Below are 21,181 nucleotides of genomic sequence, written 5' to 3' on the forward strand. Positions count from 1 at the left end.
CTGAAATGTCTCTTTTTCTGTTATGGGGTGTTTATCTTTTGTAAGTAAGATTGTAATAGCTTATTGTAAGTCTTGGGCTCAGTGCCCATTTCTGAGTTTCTAAACTTCTTCGGTTATCAGTGGGCTTTTGCTTGTGGTTTGCAGCTTCCACAAAACTCCCCCAGACTTCATTTAATTTCTCATGCCAACTGGCAATATAGCGAAACTGTGCTGAGGAAGGTAGCCATGTGGAAGGGATAACTGTAATGATACTTGGCTTCTAGGAAACCCTTTAAGGTTCTCTAAGCACCTCCTATTTATTACCTTGCTTTAGCCTCACAACACGTGTGAAGTAGGGACACTCAATCATAGATCTAGAGTCTGAGGGGATCTCAGAAACCATCTTGTCCTATCCTCTCATTTTACAGATGAGGAAACTGAGGCCCAGGGAGGTTAAGTAATTTGCCCCAAGTCACAGAAGTAATAAATCTCAGAGGTAGGATTTGAACCCCCATCCTCTGATTCAGAGTTCTTAATCTGGATTCTAGTCTGTGGATAGATTTCAGGGAGTCTGTGAACTCGAATGGGACAAAAATACTATTGTTATTTCCATTGAAATCTAACTGACATCCTTTCACTATAAATAAACCACAGCAGCATTAGATTTCACCAGATGATGGAAAAACACACCAAAAGCTAACCTTTGCTCGAATTAGTGCACTGGGGCTCATGTCACTGTACTATGCCGTGTAGTCACTATGGGTGTAGTCACCCTGGGGTGGGGGGAAACCTGCCCATCACCCAGGGGGTCAAGTGTTGCTTCATGCAAAACAATGGATCATGCTTAATTTCTCCTCTAAAAGCACCCACCCATAGTTTTCCAGGAAGAAAGAAGGGTGGGACAGTGAGGAATTTGTTTCCTTTGGCCCAGAGGTGCCATAAGAATATGTGGCGGAAACATAGGTTTGGTGGGCTAGGGCTAGAGGCAGAGGCTGAAGAGGTAAGGCAGGTGGTCTAGGGATGGCAAGGAGACCAGAGGCACAGGATGGGACTCAGTTTATGTAGTTTATGCCACAAGTCCTCAGCTCATGTACTCCAGACTGCTTTGACACCTCCCCTTTCTCACACTGGTGCTCATGTGCGCACACACATACACACACCACTCAGTTAACTCTCCTCTTGCTAAGGGTCTTGGACAGAATAGGTTTGGGGTTTTGTGGATTTTTAAAAGTATAGTTATTCTGAAAATCTTGGGGGGCAGCTAGGTAGCTCAGTGGATTGAGAGCCAGGCCTAGAAATGGGAGGTTCTGGGTTCAAATCTGGCCTCAGACACTTCCTAACTGTGTGACCCTGGGCAAGTCACTTAACCCCCATTGCCTAGCCCTTACCACTCTTCTGCCTTGGAACTGATACTTAAGTATCAATTCTAAGGCAGAAGGTAAGGGTTAAAAAAAATTACTAGGTGGTTCAGTGGATAGAGCACCAGGCATGGAGATGGGAGGTCCTGGGTTCAAATCTGGCCCCAGACACTTCCTAGCTGGGTGACTTTACACAAGTCACTTGACCCCCCCACTGTCTAGCCCTTACCACTCTTTTGCCTTGGAACCAATACACAGGATTGATTCCAAGATGGAAGTTCAGGGTTTAAAAAAAATCCTGTTCAGGAAGTTATCTGCCATCTAGGCAAGAGTCCCTACCGTAATTGAAAATTATCTAGGCTTTGCTATGAGATTTCCATGTAGACTTTAATTGAGAAATGTAAGACAGAGAGTTTTTCTTAAGTATTACAAACATTTATAGATTACTCCCACTTCTAGAGAGCTCTCATAGCAAAGTAAAGCTAACCCTATAGTGTCATCATAGGATTCACATCTGTAGCCCCTATCCCTTCTCTCTGCTTTTTTTTTTAACCCTCACCTTCCATCTTGGAATCAATACAGTATATTGGTTCCAAGGCAGAAGAGAGGTAAGGGCTAGGCAATGGGGGTTAAGTGACTTGCCCAGGGTCACACAGCTGGGAAGTATCTAAGGCCAAATTTGAACCCAGGACCTCCTGTCTCTAGCCCTGGCTCTCCATCCACTGAGCTACCCAGCTGCCCCCCTTCTCTCTACTTTAAAAAATTAAAATAAATGTATTTTCTCTCCTTCCTATCCTCCACCCATTAAAAAAAAAGGAAATTTTGCTCATAACAAATTTGCGCCATCAAACAAAACATTTTCCCTCGATGGCTATATACAAAAATACATATCTTATTCTCCACTCTAAGCCTTTCGTCCTTCTTTAATGCATAGCACATTTCATAATCCATTCTGGGGAATCCTGAATGGTCTTGTAGTGACCAGACGTCTTGTGGCTTTCAAAGGTGTTTATTTCTGTGGTCTTATCCTTGTTTCTCCGGGTTCTGCTCATTTCATTCTTTATCACTTTATAAAGGCCCTCAAATTGGTCATTTTATAATGTTGCTGTCTTAGACCAAATTCTTCTCAGTTCGGATGTCTTTCCATGTCTCTTTGAAATGATCTATTTCCCCATTCCTCCCAGCACAATAGTATTCCATGACATTCACATACCACCACTTATTCAGCCATTCTTCAATTGACAGACACAGTTTCTGAATTCCCAGGTTTTAGAACTGCTAGATAAGATTCAGAACAGTAGAAGTTAGAATGAAGCAGGAGGAAGCCCAACCCACAAGTTTCAAGAAACCGAGAACAGTCAGCCTTCGGTGGTCTGGCTATTTATATAACTGGAATCTGGAGCTGAATTTTCTGTAGCCACCTGCTAGTAGAGGAAGTGGCACCCCTCTAAATTTCACCAACTGAAATAAAGTTCTCTTGCCACCACCCTAGTTCCACTTCTGATCTGCAGCTCAATACATTCACTTTCTTCCCAGTGTCCTGATCTCCTGGGATTAAGCCTGGCCATTTGGGGGAAGGACCAATTCTCCTCCAAATAATAATGCACATTTCTAGAGTTTTAAGATTGACAATGTAATTTCCTCACAATATCCTAGGAGTCAAAGAATGCTAGCATTATTATCCCCATTTTACAGATGAGGAAACTAAGGTTTAGCCTAGTTAAATGAATCATCTAAGGTCATGCCAGTGGTAAATATCAGCGGTACTGGGGGTCTAGCCAAGGTCTTTTGACCCCAAACCCATTACTCCTTCCATTAAACTACTCTGGGACCTCAATAAATGTCTCCCCCTACCCCTTCTAGCCCTCCCACTCAAATGGTCCTATTTCCGCAGGTACAAAAATGATATGAGGATTGATCCTCACCTCTTTCCTGCTGGGAAGTACAGAATGAAGAATCAGTTTGGACTGTACACCTTGGAGATCAGGAGGTGATTATCTTTTCTGCCTGTCTCTCTTCCCTCACTACCTCCCTGGGACTTCAGCAGACCAAGACCTTCCTTGAGAGACCTCTTCTTAGCCTGCTCTCAGAGAAGTCCAATCAGATCAGGGCCATGGTGGAGAGGGAGTGAAAGAAGCCAAAAGGGGGCATTCTAGACTGAGAAGAGAACAACAAACTTACACTCCAGTTACCCCTCAGTATTATGAAGACATTGTATCTAAACTTTACCTTGAAGCCATTGATCTAACACATTGTATCAGAGGAACAACTGTAATGTGTTTCTATAGAAACAGTTTCTTTAACTGGTGTAACTAGGATGGGGTGGCTGGAGCTTTGTCCCTGGACACTAAAATGTAAAGGTCGTCATTGAATTTGCAGTCCTCCTATCACAGAAATTGGAGAAACTTGATGGTCTTCTAGGGGTGTATTTCGTCTTCCCCTAGGAACTACACCCCTAAGGGAGATCCTCTCCAGGCTAGCCCATTCCCCAAATAGTGTTTCCCCAGCACTGACTTCCTAATGTCCTGGAACAGGCTTCCTCCCTAAGAACAAGCGCCCCAAGCAAGCTCCTCTCCAATCCATGCTTCTGGACTAGTATGAAAAAATGTTGGCCCTAGCTCTGCTAAATACGAAGGCTGAGGAGACAGAGCCTTCAATCTGGAAGAGTGTTCAGAGCCTAGTGGGATTGATCAAGGAGGGCTTTTTTGAGGAGATCCATTTGGAGCTTCCTGTGAAGGAAGCAAGACATACAGATTGGTAGAAGGCAAGGAGAGGGTATTTGGAGCAGGGTGGGGTAAGATGTCACTGAGGATTGGATTCCAATACTTGTTCTTCCTGAGTGACCTTTGGCAAGTCATTTTCCCTCTGTTGGCCTAAGCTTCCTCATTTGTAAAATGAGAGTCGGTCAAGAGGATCTCAAAGGTTTGCTCCAGATCACAGAATCTGTGTGTTCTAATGCATCCAAAATCCAGGAAACTAGGCTTTGGAATCCATGTTTAGTTTTCCCTGGGAACCCAAAGGGCTGGAATGGAGCCCCCAGGCACCTACTACCACCATCCCCTCCTCAGTCTTTCCTCCTTTCTAGGTGCACTGTGGAGGATTCAGCCACCTACACAGTCATGGTGAAGAATGCCTATGGCCAAGCCTCCTCCTTTGCCAAAGTTCTTGTGCGGAGTAAGTCCCTACTACCACCACTGGCCAAATGCGAGTTGAGACCCTCACCGTGTCTTGTCTGTGGAAATGGCCCGTGGCCAAATGGAAGGAAGCCCTTCCTTCATAATGCTCACCTAGGAATGGGTGGGGGGTCTGGAGGGGCCCAGAACTTCCTTCTCTGGAGGCCTGCAGAATATGACCAATAGTCATAAGAGAAACTTAGAGATGGAGTCCAGCCCCATCACTTTACAGATGAGGAAACTGAGATCCAGAGAGGTAAAGGGCCTCTCTCAAGATCACTCAGGTAGTAAGCAGCAAGATCAGGATCTGAGCTACATCCGAAGTCCAGTGAGCCTTTCTCCACACCGTGCTGAGTTCCCTCAGGCAGAATGGGTTTAGTGGCCAGCGGATGGACTAAATGACCTCTCAAGGTCCCTCTCAGCTTTATGGACTCTCAGAAGTCCCCGGCATCATCTGCAAGAGAGGTAGGCTCACTGGTCTCCATAGAGGCACTTCAAGATTATAGAAAAAACAGTGACTCCAAACGGGTTATTTAAAAGTATTGAACTTAGGGGGTGGCTAGGTGGTTCCCTGGCTTTGAGAGATAGGCTTAGAGGTGAGAGGTCCTGAGTTCAAATCTAGCCTCAGACACTTCCTAACTGTATGACCCTGAGCAAGTCACTGTTAACCTGAATTGCCTAAGCCTTACTACTTTTCTGCCTTGGAAGCAATAGACAGTTATTAATTCTAAGATGGATTTGGGAGGGGAGGTCTTTTAAGGCATTGAACTCGGTAGAATTCAGGTGTGAGTTCATATTAACTCACTGTGCGACTTTGGACAAATAACTGTCCTCTCTGGAACTCGGCTTCTACCATCTATAAAATGAGGACTATGGATTAGGTGATCGCTGTGGTCCCTTCCACCGCTAACACGTCCCCAATTTTACAATCTGTGGCCTCAGTTCACCCCCAGCTTTGGCATTCAATGTTCTAAGGACTCTTCTAGCTCTGACATTCTATATCCATTCTATATCCACCTCCAGTCATCCGAATGGAAAAAGCAATCCCTCTGGATGATGGATCCCTTTCTGTCATCAATCTGGGTGTCCTTGGCTAAGAGAGTCTTTCCTCCCTCTGCCCAAAGGCCCCCCCTGCTCTCTGTCTGCTGCCCTCTGACCTACCTAGAAGCCTGAGCAGCCAAGGGTCCTAATTCCCAGCCCAGGCTCATGCCCCAGTGGGAATCTGGGGCTGAGCTCTAACTCCGAGCCCTGATCTTCTTTCTCGGTTTTGCAGAATACCTGGGGAAAGAGGCCGGCTTCGATTCGGAGATATTCAAAAGTAAGGATGGAGGCGGGTAAGAAGTAGAGGATGGGAATGGGGTGGGGGAATGTCAGCCAAGTAGAGTCATGGGCACCTTCGTCGTAAGGTCTGAGATTTCCCATTTAGCTGCCCCAAATTCGAATTCAGTGTGCTTTCTTACCTATTTGTGACTCCTAGAACTCTTCTTGACTAAATGGTATAGACCCACTGATACCCAGCATGCTTTGGGGTTGCTCAAACAAACCAAAGGTAGGGGAGGAGGGCAAATCTGCTGTTACAAAGAAAGTATCCGATTCGATAATTCATCAAACGTTTGCCTGAGCATCTGCTGTGTGCCAGGCTCTATGCCCAGGTCTGAAATACAAAAATAAAAAAGCACTTTCATGCCTCCCCCTCCAGAGTTTACAGTCTATTAGTCCGATCTGTAGAAATTTACAAATGAAATCATTACAGTCTCCCGGGGCAGGGGAAGATCTCACAATCTGCCCAGAAATCGCCATTTTGAATTATCAGTGACCTGGACAAGGGCAGTTTAGATCCCCCTGTAGTAGTCCCAAGCCTGGTCTGGTCCACCCCCTGGGATAGACCTAAGGGTCTGTGTTCTCTCTCCAGGACTGCTGCTTGGCCCAGATGTTGAGTTTGAATCGGTGCTACAGCCTGTTTTTGCCAGGGAGAAGGAGCCCTTCAACTTGGCTTGTACTTTTAAGCAGGATGTGCCTGATGGCCAGAGAAGCATCCAGTGGTTCAGAGATGGTATGTACTGATCACAGCAGCTTCTTGGAGTTCCCTTCAGCCTCAGCCCTTCTTTTCAGTGCCTCCATGTCACCATCTGTAGTAACGTCTCATTGTCTTTGAGGGCAGAGCCTGGGGATGGCTCTGGGGGGCTCCCCTCCAGTCTTCCAGGGTCCCTATACTGGGCTTCCAATTCAATGGAAGAAAGATAGCCATTGCCCTCAGGGAACCCCAGTCTGATGAGTCTGGGGAGGGAGACTAGTCCAGTACAAAGCAAAAACTTACAAGGAGATGAGAGGCCAGTCATGGAGGGCTTCCTGAGGCCAGACTTGAAAATAATAGTTGAGAATTTAGAGCTAAAGTTTGCAAAGAACTTTACATACTGACAAGAAGCCTGTGAAGTCAGTGCCCTGGTTATTATTATCCCCATTTTACAGATGAAGGATCTAAGGCTAGGAGAAGTCCTTACTGAGCTACTGATCACAAAGATAATATCAAAGGTGGGATCTGAACCCAGGTCTTCTTGACTCTAGAAGTAATGTAGTTCAGTGGAAAGAATGATGGATTTGGTTCAAATTTGAGCTCTGACACTTCCTATCTGTGGGGCTTTAGGCAAGTTGCTTTACCTCTCTGAGCCTCAGTTTCCTCATCTACAAAAGGAAGGATTGGTCAAGCTGACCTCTAAGGCCCTTTGAACTCTAAATGATGGTCCAGCAATCCTTTGACCCTCAGATCAGCATTCTTTCCGTTACTCCTCTGCTGCTGTCGCTCCATCCACTTTAAAGGATTACAGGCACAGGAATTGGGTGGAAGGCAGCCAAGGCAGCATTTGCTGAGTTCTTTAAGCCCTGCTGTCAGCTCTCCCATCATTTCATGGCCCCTGACTCAGTTTGCCCACCCAAACGGCTGAGCCAAGCCTTCAGACCCACCTTGGGAGGAGCTCAAAGCTGCTTCGGAGAGACCACTGATCAGGAATCCTGAATACCTTGCCTATCAGAGCCTCAGCCATGAAACAGTCTGGAGCGAAGGAAGCACCAGCTCCCCCAGCCCAAGCCCAAGCCCCAAGGGCAAAGAGAAGGGCCAGCCACTGCCACCCAGAGAGCCCTTGAGCCCAGAGAGCCAGCAGCTGTCTTTTAGGGGTGGGGCATGGCCCCTAAGGAGCCCCAGAAGCAGCTGTAATAACAGGGCCCAGGATATTTTCAGGAACACAGAGAGCAGCCAGAATGGTGGATGCCGAGTTGGGAATGCAGGCTGGGTAGCTCAGGGGTTATTACAGGCTAGTCCAGATCAGGGACTTGAGAAGGGAATCTGGGCAAGTAGAGAATAATAACGATCACAGAGGAAGGGGAGAGGCAAAAGCCAGACTAGACTCATGAACCCCTAGAGAAAAGCCTCCTTCCCCCTCCCTGAGCTTCCAACCCCTTCTTCAGCCACTGGCTCTCTCATATCTCCCTCACTGAGCCCCATTCCCTGCCAGAGCCCTTGTCCCTCTCTCAGAAGCCAGCCCATCCTTTTGATAGCTGATGTCTCCTCATTAGCTGAACACCTAACACTCATGGAACCTCTATTTCCTCCCTCAAGGACCCTGATCCTTTTCCTGAGCCCCTCTCCCCCTCACTGGACCGGACCAATCAATCAATGTTTATGAAGTGCTTGTTATGTGCCAGGGACTGTGTTAGGCCCCCACCTCATCCACTGAACTCCCATCCCCTCATTGAGCTTTGATACCACACTCTAAGCCCCTAGAGGCTTCCCAGAATCCCTATCCCCTCACTGGCTTTCTGTTCCCTCCCTGAGAGACCATCGCTTTACTGGGCAGGAAGTGGAGCCGCGAAGACTTAAGTTCAAACCCTACCTCAAACACTTATTAGTTGTATGACAGGTTCCTTAATGCTGTGAGCAAGTCATGTGATCTCTTTCAATCTCAATATTCTCATCTGTAAAATGGGGACAATAATAGCCCCTACCTCACAGAATTGTTGTAAAGATAAGATGAGATAATATTTGTAAAGCACTTTGTCAACCTTAAAGGCAGTATCAATGCTACAGTGTTGTAGTTCAGTCAGTCTGTCCAGCTCTTTGTGGCCTCTTGAACCATACTGTCCATGGGGTTTTCTTGGCAAGATACTGGAGTAATTGGTCATTTCCTTCTCTAGTAGATGAAGGCAAACAGAGGCTAAGTGACTTATCCAGAGTCACATAGGTAGTAAATGAATTTGAGTAAGAGGCTGGATTTTGAGTAAGAGCTGGGTGCTGGGCTCTGGACTCAGTGTTGGAGATGTAGAACCAGACGGGACACAGCACTACCCTCAAAGTTCTTCTGTCCCAGAATCACTACAACAATAAGTTCCAAGGCAGAAGAGTGGTGAGGGGTGGGCAATGGGGGTTAAGTGACTTGCCCAGGGTCACCCAGCTAGGAAGTGTCTGAGGCCACATTTGAACCCAGGACCTCTTGTCTCTAGACCTGGTTCTTTAACCAAAGAGTCGTTTACTTGTCCCCAGATACTCTTACTTGATCCTCACAGCAATCCTGGTGATGGAGGGCTGTTTTTGTCTCTGTTTTACAGGTGAGGAAACTGAGTCTGAGGAAGGTTTCACCCAGTTAGTAAATACCTGAGGCAGGTGCTGAGCTTAGGTCTTTATTACTCTAAGGCTAACAATATTCTCTGTATTTCTTAATTTCAGTTATCTATAAATATAAGACCCCAGTAGTTTTTCTTCCAGTTTGGACAGAGGAGTCTCAAACTCCAATATACATTAGATCTCTTATTTCACCATCTTAGGATTGTGTTGTTCAGTCACTCTTCAGTCCTGTCCAACTTTTCTTGGCCTCATTTGGAGTTTTCTGGACAAAGATATGATGTAGTTTGCCATTTCCTTCTCCAGGTCATTTTACATATGAGGAAACTGAGGCAAATGGGGTTAAGTGACCTTTCCAGGATCACACAACTAGTGCATGTCCCAGGCTAGATTTGAATTCAGATCTTCCTGACATTCTATCCACTGCTGCCACCTAGCTGTCCTTAGGCTCCTGGGATCCTACAATCATGGGATTTTAGATTTGGAACAGGAAGGGACTTTGGAAGCCATTGAGTCCAACCCCTTCATCCTAGTTCTTTATTTCAGAGCACATGCTACATGCTCCTTTTCTCTGTCCTGGAATAAAACCTTTTGCCACTGGAGCCAACGTACGTGTCCAACAGCATTCTGCATTTGCTAGAGTCCAATAGGGAAAGGGATGGGGGCTAGAGCTCTGACTTCATTGGCCAGGGAACCCTCTGGAGAGGACACACACACACACACACACACACACACACACACACACACACACACACACACTCCCTGTAATTCGTAGTCTTAGAGAGCCGCCCAGTGCACACAGAGGTTGTGATTCACCTGGGGACACAGCCAGTATGGGCAAGAGGCAGGACTTGAATCCAGATCTTCTTGGCTCCAAGGCTAGGTTTCTAATCCTATAATATGCTTATTGATATTGAAAGTCTACGAATGGGGGGGGGGGGGAAGGCAGCTTGGTACCTCAGTGGATGAAGAGCCAGGCTCAGAGATGGGAAGTCTTGTGTTTAAAATTGGCTTCAGATACTTCCTAGCTGTGAGACGCTGGGCAAGTCACTTAACCCTTTTTGTCTCCCCCCATACCCCCCAAATTAATCATTACAGAAAGATAGGTGGCTCAATTAATAAAGAGCCAGGACTAGAGACAGAAGGTCCTGAGTTCAAATCTGACCCCAGACACTTTCTAGATGTATGACCCCAGGCAAGTCATATCTCCAAGCCTCACCATTCTCCAGCCTTAGAACCAATACACACTCTTGATTCTAAGACAGAAGGTGAGGATTTTTATTTGTTAAAGTCTATGTATGGCAAAGGAATCAAGGCATCCCCAAATTGACCTACATCAAGACAGTGTCATTTGTTATCTTCTTTTCTTTGTTTTCTTTTTCTTATATTCTAATATATATTTAATATAATTATATTTAATTTATATTAATTTAATACATTTAAATTTAATCTAATACATTATATAGCACAATGTGATAATATAATAATAAATAATATTATATATTACATATATAATATATTATTATTTCCTTATCTTTGTTTTCTATTATGAGTCATGAATATATTCAATTATAATAATAACAATATTATGTTATATATTCCATTTAATCAAATATATTACATATGTAATATTATAATGGCTATGTTACATATCCTATCATTCGGGGATCATAATTACTAGCACTTATATTTGTAAAGCAGTTTATAAACTTTATCTTGTTTTATCCTTATAACAACCCCAGGAGGTAGGTGCTATTATTATCCTTGTTTTATAAATAATAAAAATGAGACGGACAAGGTGAGATGCCTTGCCCAGGGTCACACAGCCAGTTGTACATGTCTGATGCTAGATTTGAACTCAGGGCTTCTTGATTCCAAGTCCAGTCCTTGATCCACTCTAGCTGCCCTGTAAGTAAGCACAGCATTCTTTCCGATGAAGGCACGCCCTTCATTTTCATGAACTGCCATGAGTCCATAGCCATTCGATTCTGGAGAACCATTCTTTTATTTGCCACCATTCCTGTGCTATTTGTGTCGAGGGAGGGAACAGCATTGTTTAGTGGGCTGGGAGTCTAGATTAAAATCTTGTTTCTTCACAAACTATAATCAATCTATCAACTGTGAGGAATCTGCCAGCAAAATCCTCCCCTCCCATGTTGGTCTTTTATTTCTGAAGTCACCTGATGGAAATGGAAAAAGATATTTCATAGGCTGGCATTAGGCAGCGCCTTATTTGGTCCTCACCATGACCTGGAGAGTTGATGCTAATATTATCTCCATTTTACAGATGAGAAAACTGAAGGTGAGGGATGTTAAGTGACTTACCCAGAGTCACATAGCTAGTGAGTGTCCGCAGCAGGATTTGGACTCAGCTCTGATTCCAACTCCCATATTCCATGTGCCATCCAGCTGCTCCATCCTGGCTATATTCCAATAATCATAATTCAAAAGAACAACATTTTAGCACCTAAATATAATTAATCTGCTGTTTAGATGGTTTGCCATTTTCTCCTCCAGCCCATTTGATAGAGGAGGAAACTGAGGCAAAGAGGGTTAAGTGACTTGCCCAGGGTCACACAGCTAGTAAATATCTAAAGCCAAATTTGAACTCAAGAAGATGAATCTACCTGATTCCAGTTCTAACCCTCTATCTGCTGTGTCATCTAGATGCCCATGCAAACTTTAATGTGCCATATAAATGCTTATTATTGTTATTATCATTATTTTTGAAGACCTGTACCAACATGGCGGCCCTGTGAGGATAGAGGAAACTTTACAGAAAGTTCCTTCATGAACCATTTCACCTTTTCAGTCTTCCCAGGATTATGTCTCTGACATACACCAGCAGTACTGAATCACAGAAAGAAATGTATTTTTCTTTTCTTTAATTTACTTATTTTTATAATCAATAAGTCCTTTTCATCTCTTCCATCCCACCTGCTATTGAAAAGGAAAAAGAAAACTCTGGCATTGACTATGAACATATGAATATGTGTGCACATGTATGTGTGTATATGTACATATATATGTAAATGCACGGATGCCTAGAGTTAGTTAAGCAAAGCAAATTTCCCCCATTGGCCATTTCCAAAAATGAATCCCTCCCTCTACATCTAGAGTCTATGACTGGCCCTTCTTTCAGGAGGCTGGTAGCAGGTGCCATCATCTAGCCTCTGGAATTGTAGTCACTGAAAAGAATTTGAATCAAATGAATATTCTTTAGAGCTGCTAGGTGGACCAGTGGATAGAGCATGGGTCTAGAGTCAGGAAGACTCATCTTCCCGAGTTCAAATCTGACCTCAGACACTTCCTAGCTGTGTGACCCTGGGCAAGTCATTTAACCCAGTTTGCCTCCATTTCCTCATCTTATAAAATGAACCAGAGAAGGAAATGGTGAACTGCTCCAACATTTCTGCCAAGAAAACCCCAAATGGGGTCACAAAGACTTGGATACAACTGAAAATGACTGAAAAAAATATTCTTTAACTCTCTTCAAAATCAAATAACCTGGAGACAGCTTGAAGCATCTGCCCCCTCCCCATTCACATGCGATCTCTCAGACTAGACTAAATGAAATCTGGAAGGGAAGATGAGCCACTTAAGGCTCTATTGCTAGCTTAGGGATCCCACCAAGCTCTTTGAGCACGCAGATAACAAAACTTGTCATGTACAACAGGGGTAAAACCTTTACCTACATACAAGTGTACACACACACACACACACACACACACACACACACACACACATACACACATACGCACGCGTACACAAATAGGCATCAAAAATAAAGGCTAATTCAACCACTTTGCTATTCACATGATCAGATTAATCCAAACAGCATCTAGTGATGAATTACACCGAATGGCTCCAAATTAGGGCCATAAAACTGCCTCTCCCACTCTGGGGCAATCCCAGGTAAGGTATAAAATCCACATGTTTCCGTGTGACTCAGGAGCATTCCGTTCGGACATTTTTTCACCTTCTGGCTGCTACCAGAAGCTCTCATTATCATAAAGATAAAGACTGGGACTGGGACAGGCTTCCGGGGAGCAGGCAGGGCTGTACTCAAATCTTCATCTCTTCCGTCTCCCTTCTTTGAAGGCTGGCAGACTCTGCCAGGGAAGCCTTGTGTTCACTTACGGGTTAACAATGTAGATGAAAGTCAGCACAAAGAAACAAACAGACGCCTGGATTTTGGTTCCACTATTTTATGATGTGAAGCCTGAAACGAACTGAAATTAGAAGTGTTGCGTGTGTTGTGTGTGTGCATGCATGTGTGTGTGCATTTATGTGCATGTGCATGTATAATTTGTGCATATTTGAGTCTGAATCTTTACTGATCCTCTACATGACGAGAAAGAAAATTGGCTTTTGGATTTTAAAGTTCCAAATTAAGTGTGATTAAAAGGTTACATGGGGGGGGGGGTGCTGTATGTGTATATTACATGGATATATATACATATATATATTACATGGAGAGATATATTACACAGAGATCTATATGTATATGTTACATGGAGATACATATTACATGAAGACAGATATTACATAGTGGTGTGTGTATACTACATGGAGATATACATTACAAAGAAATACATATTACATGGAGAGATAAACATTACATGGAAAGATATATTATACGGAAAAAGACATTACATGATGATATACATAACATGGAGAGAGATATTACATGGTGATATATTATATGGAGAGATAAATATTACATGGAAATATACACATTACATGGAGATGCATATTACATGGGTAGAGAGATATTACATGCTGAGATATACATTACATGGAGAGAGAGATATGAAGAGAGATATTACATGGTGATATATTATATGGAGAGATAAATATTACATGGAAATATACACATTACATGGAGATACATATTACATGGAAGAGAGATATTACATGCTGAGATTTACATTACATGGAGAGAGAGATATATAAAGAGATATTACATGATGATATCTATTACATGGAGATAAATATATTACATGGATGTGTACACAGTTTTCTTTCTTTCCTGAGATACAAGCCAGTTCACACAACTTTTTCTAGCAGAATATCTTATCTATGAAGTTTCTCTTCTAGCTTTTTTTTTTTAAACCCTTAACTTCCATTTTAGAAACAATACTAAGTATCGGTTCAAAGGCAGAAGACTAGTAAAGGCTGGGCAATGAGGGTTAGGTGACTTGCCCAGGGTCTGAGGTGAGATTTGAACCCAGGATCTCCCATCTCTAGGTCTGGCTCTCTATCCACTAAGTCATCCAGCTGCCCCTCGTTTTCCTTTTTAAATCAAGTCCTCAGCACTTTGTGGTTACAGTAATTCTGAAACAGCTAAGCTCTGTTCTAAATAGACTGGGGAGCGTATTTCTTCCTTCTTTCACCTGAGTCTCCAGCTTTTTGTTCTGTTGAGGTTTTTTTTTTTCATTCATTTGTTTTGGGCTTTGTTTTATTTTCTAGATTTTATCAAGAAGAGAAGGTAACATTTCCACAACTGTGCAGGGAGATGAGACTAAAGCCAAATTCTCTATAAGATGGTACAGATGAGGGGGTACCTGAGTAGCACCAATCCTGCAGTCAGAAAGGCCTGGGTTCAAAGCTCAATTATGTTCTAGCTGTGTGACCTTGGGCAAGTCACTTAACTTTAATTGCCTAGCCCTTGTGGCTCTTGTCTCAGAACTGATACTAAGGGCGAAGGTAAAAGAAAAATTGGTACGGTGTAAGATGAGAAAACAGTTAGGAATTATCTCAGAAGGGTCCGTTTGGGACCACCTGGACAGGTTACTTATAAGAGCAGGCAAAGAGGCACTTGGGAAGAAATACTTTTTTTTTTTTAATTCCCCCATTTCTCCAATGATTACTGTTGCTATTTTTCTTGGTACTGTTATATTTTAACAATTGAGCCTACAGTGGTACTATTGTTAGTAAGGATAAAATGAGATGGTATTAGTGTTGCACTTTGCTTTATAAATCCTGATTTTCTTTATTGTTATTATTCATACATAATACATGACTGCTAATAGTTGTAAAGACTTTCATTTATCTTAGAAGTCTGTAAAATTACAAAACTTGGGCTTCTTCTGCCTTTTAAAAATATCGTTGTCAGGGGCAGCTGGGTGGCTCAGTGGATTGAGAGCCAGGCCCAGAGATGGGAGCTCCTGGGTTCAAATCTGGCCTCAGACACTTCCCAGCTGTGTGACCCTAGACAAGTCACTTAACCCCCATTGCCTAGCCCTTACCACTCTTCTGCCTTAGAACCAATATATAGTATTGATTCTAAGATGGAAGGTAAGGGTTTAAAAAAAAACAAAAAATGTCTTTGTTCCAGGAGAATTGAGCCCTCCACTGATCACCTGAGATCTTTAGAACCTTGAGGATCAAGTTCTCTTTGCAAATCATTAGGATGGAGACTGAGCCTGTGATTTCACTGGTACAGGAACCCTCAGACAAGGATAGTCCCTCTACCAATACTGGCCAATCCCTTCTTTTCTGCTAGATGATGCCATAGTGCACAGAGGTCCAGACTTGGGAGTCAGGAAGACCTGAGTTAAAATTCAACCTCAGACACTTACCAGCTGTGTGACCATGAGCAAGTCATCTAATTTCTGTTTGTCTCAGTTTTCTCATCTGTAAAATGGGGATAAGAGCAACAACTTCAGCGTTTTCATAAGAGTGAAATGAAATAATAATTGTAAGGCACTTTAATATAGTGCTTGGTACATAGAAAGTACTATATAAATGTTAGCTATTATTATTATTGTCTTAGAGAATTGCCTAGAGCACTAAAATGTTAAGTGATTTACCCAGATCACACAGCCAGTATGAAGCAGGACTTGAATCTTGGTCTTCTGGCTTTGAGTCTAGCTCCTTGTTCCTTAAGTATTCTTATGCTGTCTCCTTCAAAAAATTAATTTTTTCTAAATCAAATCAAAAATATCATGCAATAGCAGATGAGTGGAAGCATCATCACAAATGAGAGAATTTGATGCATCATGGAATAAACATGGGAGCCGTAGTGTAGTGTCTTTTTTGGGAACCAGTGAAACTTTAGAACCTCTGGTACCCATTCTTCTTCTCCTGGCAAGACAGCGATATGAGTGCCAAGTCCTTCAGGCAGAGCCAGCAAACTCCATTTGAGTTTATAGATGCCAAGTCCAAAGGATAGAAGGTTAAGGGAACCATAAGTGTGGGGGTCATCCAAGCAGGAAGGTCACAGGGATCCGCGCTGGGAAAGAAGGATGGAGTAGAGTTTCTCTTTACCTTTGACCTAGAAATCTACTCATCCTACACTGAATAATCTTCTCTGATGATACAAAGAAATTGTTGTTGTTCAGTTGGGTCCAATTCTTCATGATCCCATTCGGGGTTTTCTTGGCAAATATACTGGAATGGTTTGCTATTTCCGCCCCCAATTCGTGTTACAGATGAGGAAACCAAGGCAAACAAGGTTAAGTGACGTGCCCAGAGTCATCAAGCTAGTAAATAATGTCTGAGGTCAGATTTGAACTCAGGAAGATCAGTCTTCCTGACTTCAGGCTCAACACTCTATCCACTGCAGTGCCACCTAGTGGCCCATTAAGGAAAATAGGGAAGAACAAAGATTCCCAACCTTTCAGGTCACCACATTCTACTCATGTCTCTTGCCTTCTGTTGATTGTGACTCCTAAGATCATGGAAGCTAAATAAGGCTAATATTATTTTGAGTCAAATCTGGTCACTATGTTTATATTGCCAAAAGGAAGGTCATCACAAGCACGGCTCTCATAGGACATACTTGTTCCCAGACTGGAAAAAGGCAAATCACTCCTGCTTGGTATCAAGATATATAATCTCTATTCATCCAGAGAAAATGTGATTTTTCTCCTACTGGAGTGGAAAACACTTGGAAAATACTTGTTCCCAACTCACTTCACTTTGGATTCATGATGGGTAAGAAAAATTCAATTCAAAGGGAGGAAGATTCATTGACTAAGAAGAAAGAAGGAAGGAAGGAAGGAAGGAAGGAAGGAAGGAAGGAAGGAAGGAAGGAAGGAAGGAAGGAAGGAAGGAAGGAAGGAAGGAAGGAAGGGAGGAAGGAAGGAAGGAAGGAAGAAAAAAAAGAAGAAAGAAAGAAAGAGAGAAAGGAAGAGAGAGAGAAAGAAAGAGAGAGAGAAAGAAAGAAAGACAGAAAGAAAGAATGAGAGAGAGAAAGAAAGACAGAAAGAAAGAATGAGAGAGAGAGAAAGAAAGAAAGAGAGAGAGAAAGGAAGGAAGAAGGAAGGAAGAAGGAAGGAAGAAGGAAGGAAGGAAGGAAGAAAGAAAGAAAGAAAGAAAGAAAGAAAGAAAGAAAGAAAGAAAGAAAGAAAGAAAGAAAGAAAGAAAGAAAGAAAGAAAGAAAGAAAGAGAGAGAGAGAAAGAGAAAGAAAGAGAGAGAAAGAAAGGAAGGAAGGAGAGAGAAAAGAAAAAGAAAAATATCAGAAGAAATTTAAAATCAGAAGAAATTTAAATTATAATTGAGCCTTCTGATCATTAGATTTGTGAAGTTCAAAAAAGAAAAGTCTGTGACAATATTTGTCTCTGCAATAGACCAATCTGAGTCCAATGCACCATTGTGTTGCAGACTTAATACTGCATTTTGGTTCCAAGGCAGAAGAGCTGTAAGGGCTAGGCAATGAGGGTTAAGTGACTTGACCAGGGTCACACCCCTAGGAAGTGTCTGAGGCCAGATTTGAACCCACTGACTCTAAATCCACTGAGACACCCAGCTGTCCCCTATTGTTTTACTTTTGACCTCATGTCTCCAGTCTTGCTTAGGGTTGGCAGAAGGAAAATGTTTAATAAATGTTTGCTGATCAATTGATTCAGGGATGCTGCTACAGGAATCCAAGAGGCGACAGCTCCAGTACTTGGACCGGCAGGCCTCTGTGAAAGTGTTCTGTGCTTATAAAGAGGATGAGGGACTGTACACAATCCAAGTGCCCTCTCCCTTTGGCTCCAAGGAGCAGAGTGCCTATGTATTTGTGAGAGGTAAGATCTGGGGACAGAAGGAGGGAAGAATGGAGGGAGAGAGTGGATTTGGCATGCTTATTTGTCACCAAGCAGGGTAGAAGCTGGGGATGACCCAAGGGCCAAGCCGGGACAGGGTCTAACCTTGTCACAAGCATCACTGGTCCACCTCCTGCACTCCCTCTGAAACAATAATGGTCTGGAGAATGGTGGGCAATATGGCAGAGGGATGGGTGAGGGACGGAGAGATGATGCAGGAGTTGGAGATGTACTATAAAATGAAAGCCAGTCTAAAGAATATTCTGTTTCAGATGCCCCTGCAGAAAAAGCTGGGGCTCCAGGCTCCCCACTGAATGTGCAATGCCATGATGTGAATAGAGACTGTCTGATTCTGACCTGGGCCCCACCCAGTGACACCCGGGGCAGCCCAATCATTGGCTATACCATTGAAAGGTGGGTGCTATCTAGCAAGAGGCTGCATCAAGGGCCAAGCTCTACCAGCAATAAGAAAAGAAGAGTTGTGTCTTATGCCCTGTGAGGGAACATAGGAAACAGAGACAGCATCCCTGACATAGGAGGAGTCACAGAGCGATAGAAATAAAAAGGACTTCAGAACACTGAATGCCAGGTCCAGAGAGACTTCAGAACATAGATTGTCAAAGATGGAAGAGACTGGAACACAGAATGCCAGAGATTGAAAAGACTTTAGAACAGAAAATGCCAGACCTGAGAGGGACCTTAGAATACAGAATGAAGACCCTGGGAGGGACCTTAAAACGCTGAATGTCAGATCTGGGAGGGGTCTTAGAACAGAGAATATGAGAGGTAGGAGGAGGGGTCTTGGAACCCAGAATGTCAGAGTTGGATGAATTTTTAGAACATAGAATATCAAAACTAGAAGGGAACTTGGAACATTAAATGTCAGAACTTGGAGAGCATAAAACATAGAATATCAGATCTAGGAGGGACCTTAGACACTAAGTATCAGACCTGGAAAGAAACCTTAGAGAATGTCAGATACATAGAGGACTTGGGGATCATGTTGACCACTGACACCCTCATTTTACAGATGGTAAAACTGAGGCCTGAAAAAGAAAAATGACAACTCCTGGGTCTTTACAAAAGGGCTAGTTTTACACAAAGGCAAAGTAGAATAAATTCAAAAGATATGTTGGAGAGAACCCTGCAAATGTGTGGAGGAAAGAAGCATTAAACGGAGGGAAGTCATGGAGAGGGGCATCCTGCTTTATTCAGTATATTCAGCCTGGCATTCATGGGCAGGGGAGGAGGAATGGGCTCTGGATTCTAAAAGACCACGTTGGCAAATACAGATATTTTAGGTCAAACTGAGATCAGAAATGTAGGAGATGTGGATGGAGGGAAGGTCAAACAAGGATGACTTTTCAGAGGAGGTAAGATTTAATCAAGAGTTTGAAGGGCAAGAGAGCATGGATTACTGAAGAGATGAGAGGGAAAGGGCATGGATTTCCAGGAAGGAGCATGCATTGTTAGTGTCCTATCCAAAGACTCTATGTATAGAAGATGGGACTTGTTTTCTCAGGCGGGGGGGAGAGCTTAGGACTTGAGTCCTCTCTGATAACAGGTGCCAGGGAGATTCTGGAGTATGGGAGACCTGCCATGAGGCCCCTGGAGGAACCTGCCGGTGTCCTATTCGAGGACTTGTGGAGGGCCAGAGCTACCGCTTCCGGGTGAGAGCGGTCAACAGAGCAGGCACCAGCCTCCCTTCCAAGGCCACAGAGTTGGTCACCATGCAAGACCCCAGGGAAGCTGAGAGGAAGACAGGTAGGTAGAGGGACCCCAGTGGGCCAGAGTCACACCCTTCCCACAGCTTAGTGGGTGTGTTGGGCACTGTATGAGAGACACAAAAGAGACATGTGATACTGTCTCTGCCCATGGAGTTTCTCTTGATGGAGGAGACCTGACACACATTCTCATGGAGCCCCTAGTCTGAAGAAGTGGCATGGTCCCTATTCCCAAGCAGCTCCCTATCTGAAGGGGGATTCATAGACTCTGCCTGCAGGGAGCCCCCATTCTCATTAGGGATATAGCACACTTATACATACACACACGGGAACATGCATGAGCATATGCACATACGTACACACATCCTTGAAACAATGAGACAGAGTACTTGAGTAAGTGACTGATAAGAGAAGAGCTATGGAGAAGATGGGAAGATGGAGCTTGCTGAACATATTCTGCTACAGGCACAGAACCGTCTCAGAATGGATGAGTCTGCCCAACTGCCTTCCAACGTGAGGATTCCACTTATCTTATTCTCTATTCCAAGAGTCTCTGTCTAACTCATAAAATCCCAGAATATTAGAGCATACAGAGCAGGGAAAGACCTTAGAACAGAGAATGTCAGAACTGGGAAGGGCTTAGAACCCAGAATGTCAGAGCTGAGAGAGAGCTTAGAACAGAGAATGTCAGAGCTGGGAGAGACCTTAGAACAGAGAATGTCAGAGCTGGGAGAGACCTTAGAACAGGGAATGTGAGAGCTGGGAGAGACCTTAGAACATGAGATGTTAGAGCTAGGAGAGACCTTAGAACAGAGAATGTCAGAGCTGGGAGGGACCTTAGAACAGAGAATGTCAGAGCTGGGAGAGACCTTAGAACAGAGAATGCCAGGGCTGGGAGAGACCTTAGAACAGAGAATGTCAGAGCTGGGAGAGATCTTAGAGCAGAGAATGCCAGGGCTGGGAGAGGGAACTTAGAACAGAGAATGTCAGAGTTGGGAGAGGGAACTTAGAATACAGAATGTCAGAGCTGGGAGGGACCTTAGAACAGAGAATGTCAGAGCTGGGAGAGACCTTAGAGCAGAGAATGTCAGAGCTGGGAGAGATCTTAGAGCAGAAAATGTCAGAGTAGGGGGGGGATTTAGAACCCAGAATATCACAAATGGGAGGGATCTTAGAAAACAAAATGCCAGAGCTGAGGAGGGAACCTAGAACCCAAAATATCAGAGCTGGGGGAGTATGGACACTTAGAACCCAGAATGTCAGAACTTGGGGGGAACCTTAGAAAATAGAATGTCAGGG

General features: G+C 43.7%; 1 protein-coding gene across 2 annotated transcripts in view; it reads left to right on the forward strand.

Moving 5' to 3' along the window:
* The window catches only part of MYOM3 (myomesin 3), an 87,386-nt gene that overhangs the window by 15,536 nt on the left and 50,669 nt on the right, over nt 1-21,181 (forward strand). For both annotated transcript variants that reach the window (XM_016422088.2, XM_056795569.1), the window contains 7 exons: nt 3,232-3,327; nt 4,423-4,511; nt 5,784-5,828; nt 6,423-6,563; nt 17,979-18,140; nt 18,431-18,572; nt 19,723-19,922. In XM_016422088.2, coding sequence (XP_016277574.2) covers nt 3,232-3,327; nt 4,423-4,511; nt 5,784-5,828; nt 6,423-6,563; nt 17,979-18,140; nt 18,431-18,572; nt 19,723-19,922 — 875 coding nt within the window. The remainder of the gene's footprint in view (nt 1-3,231; nt 3,328-4,422; nt 4,512-5,783; nt 5,829-6,422; nt 6,564-17,978; nt 18,141-18,430; nt 18,573-19,722; nt 19,923-21,181) is intronic.

The sequence above is a fragment of the Monodelphis domestica genome, chromosome 4, assembly GCF_027887165.1.
Source record: "Monodelphis domestica isolate mMonDom1 chromosome 4, mMonDom1.pri, whole genome shotgun sequence".
NCBI classification, from domain to species: Eukaryota; Metazoa; Chordata; class Mammalia; order Didelphimorphia; family Didelphidae; genus Monodelphis; species Monodelphis domestica.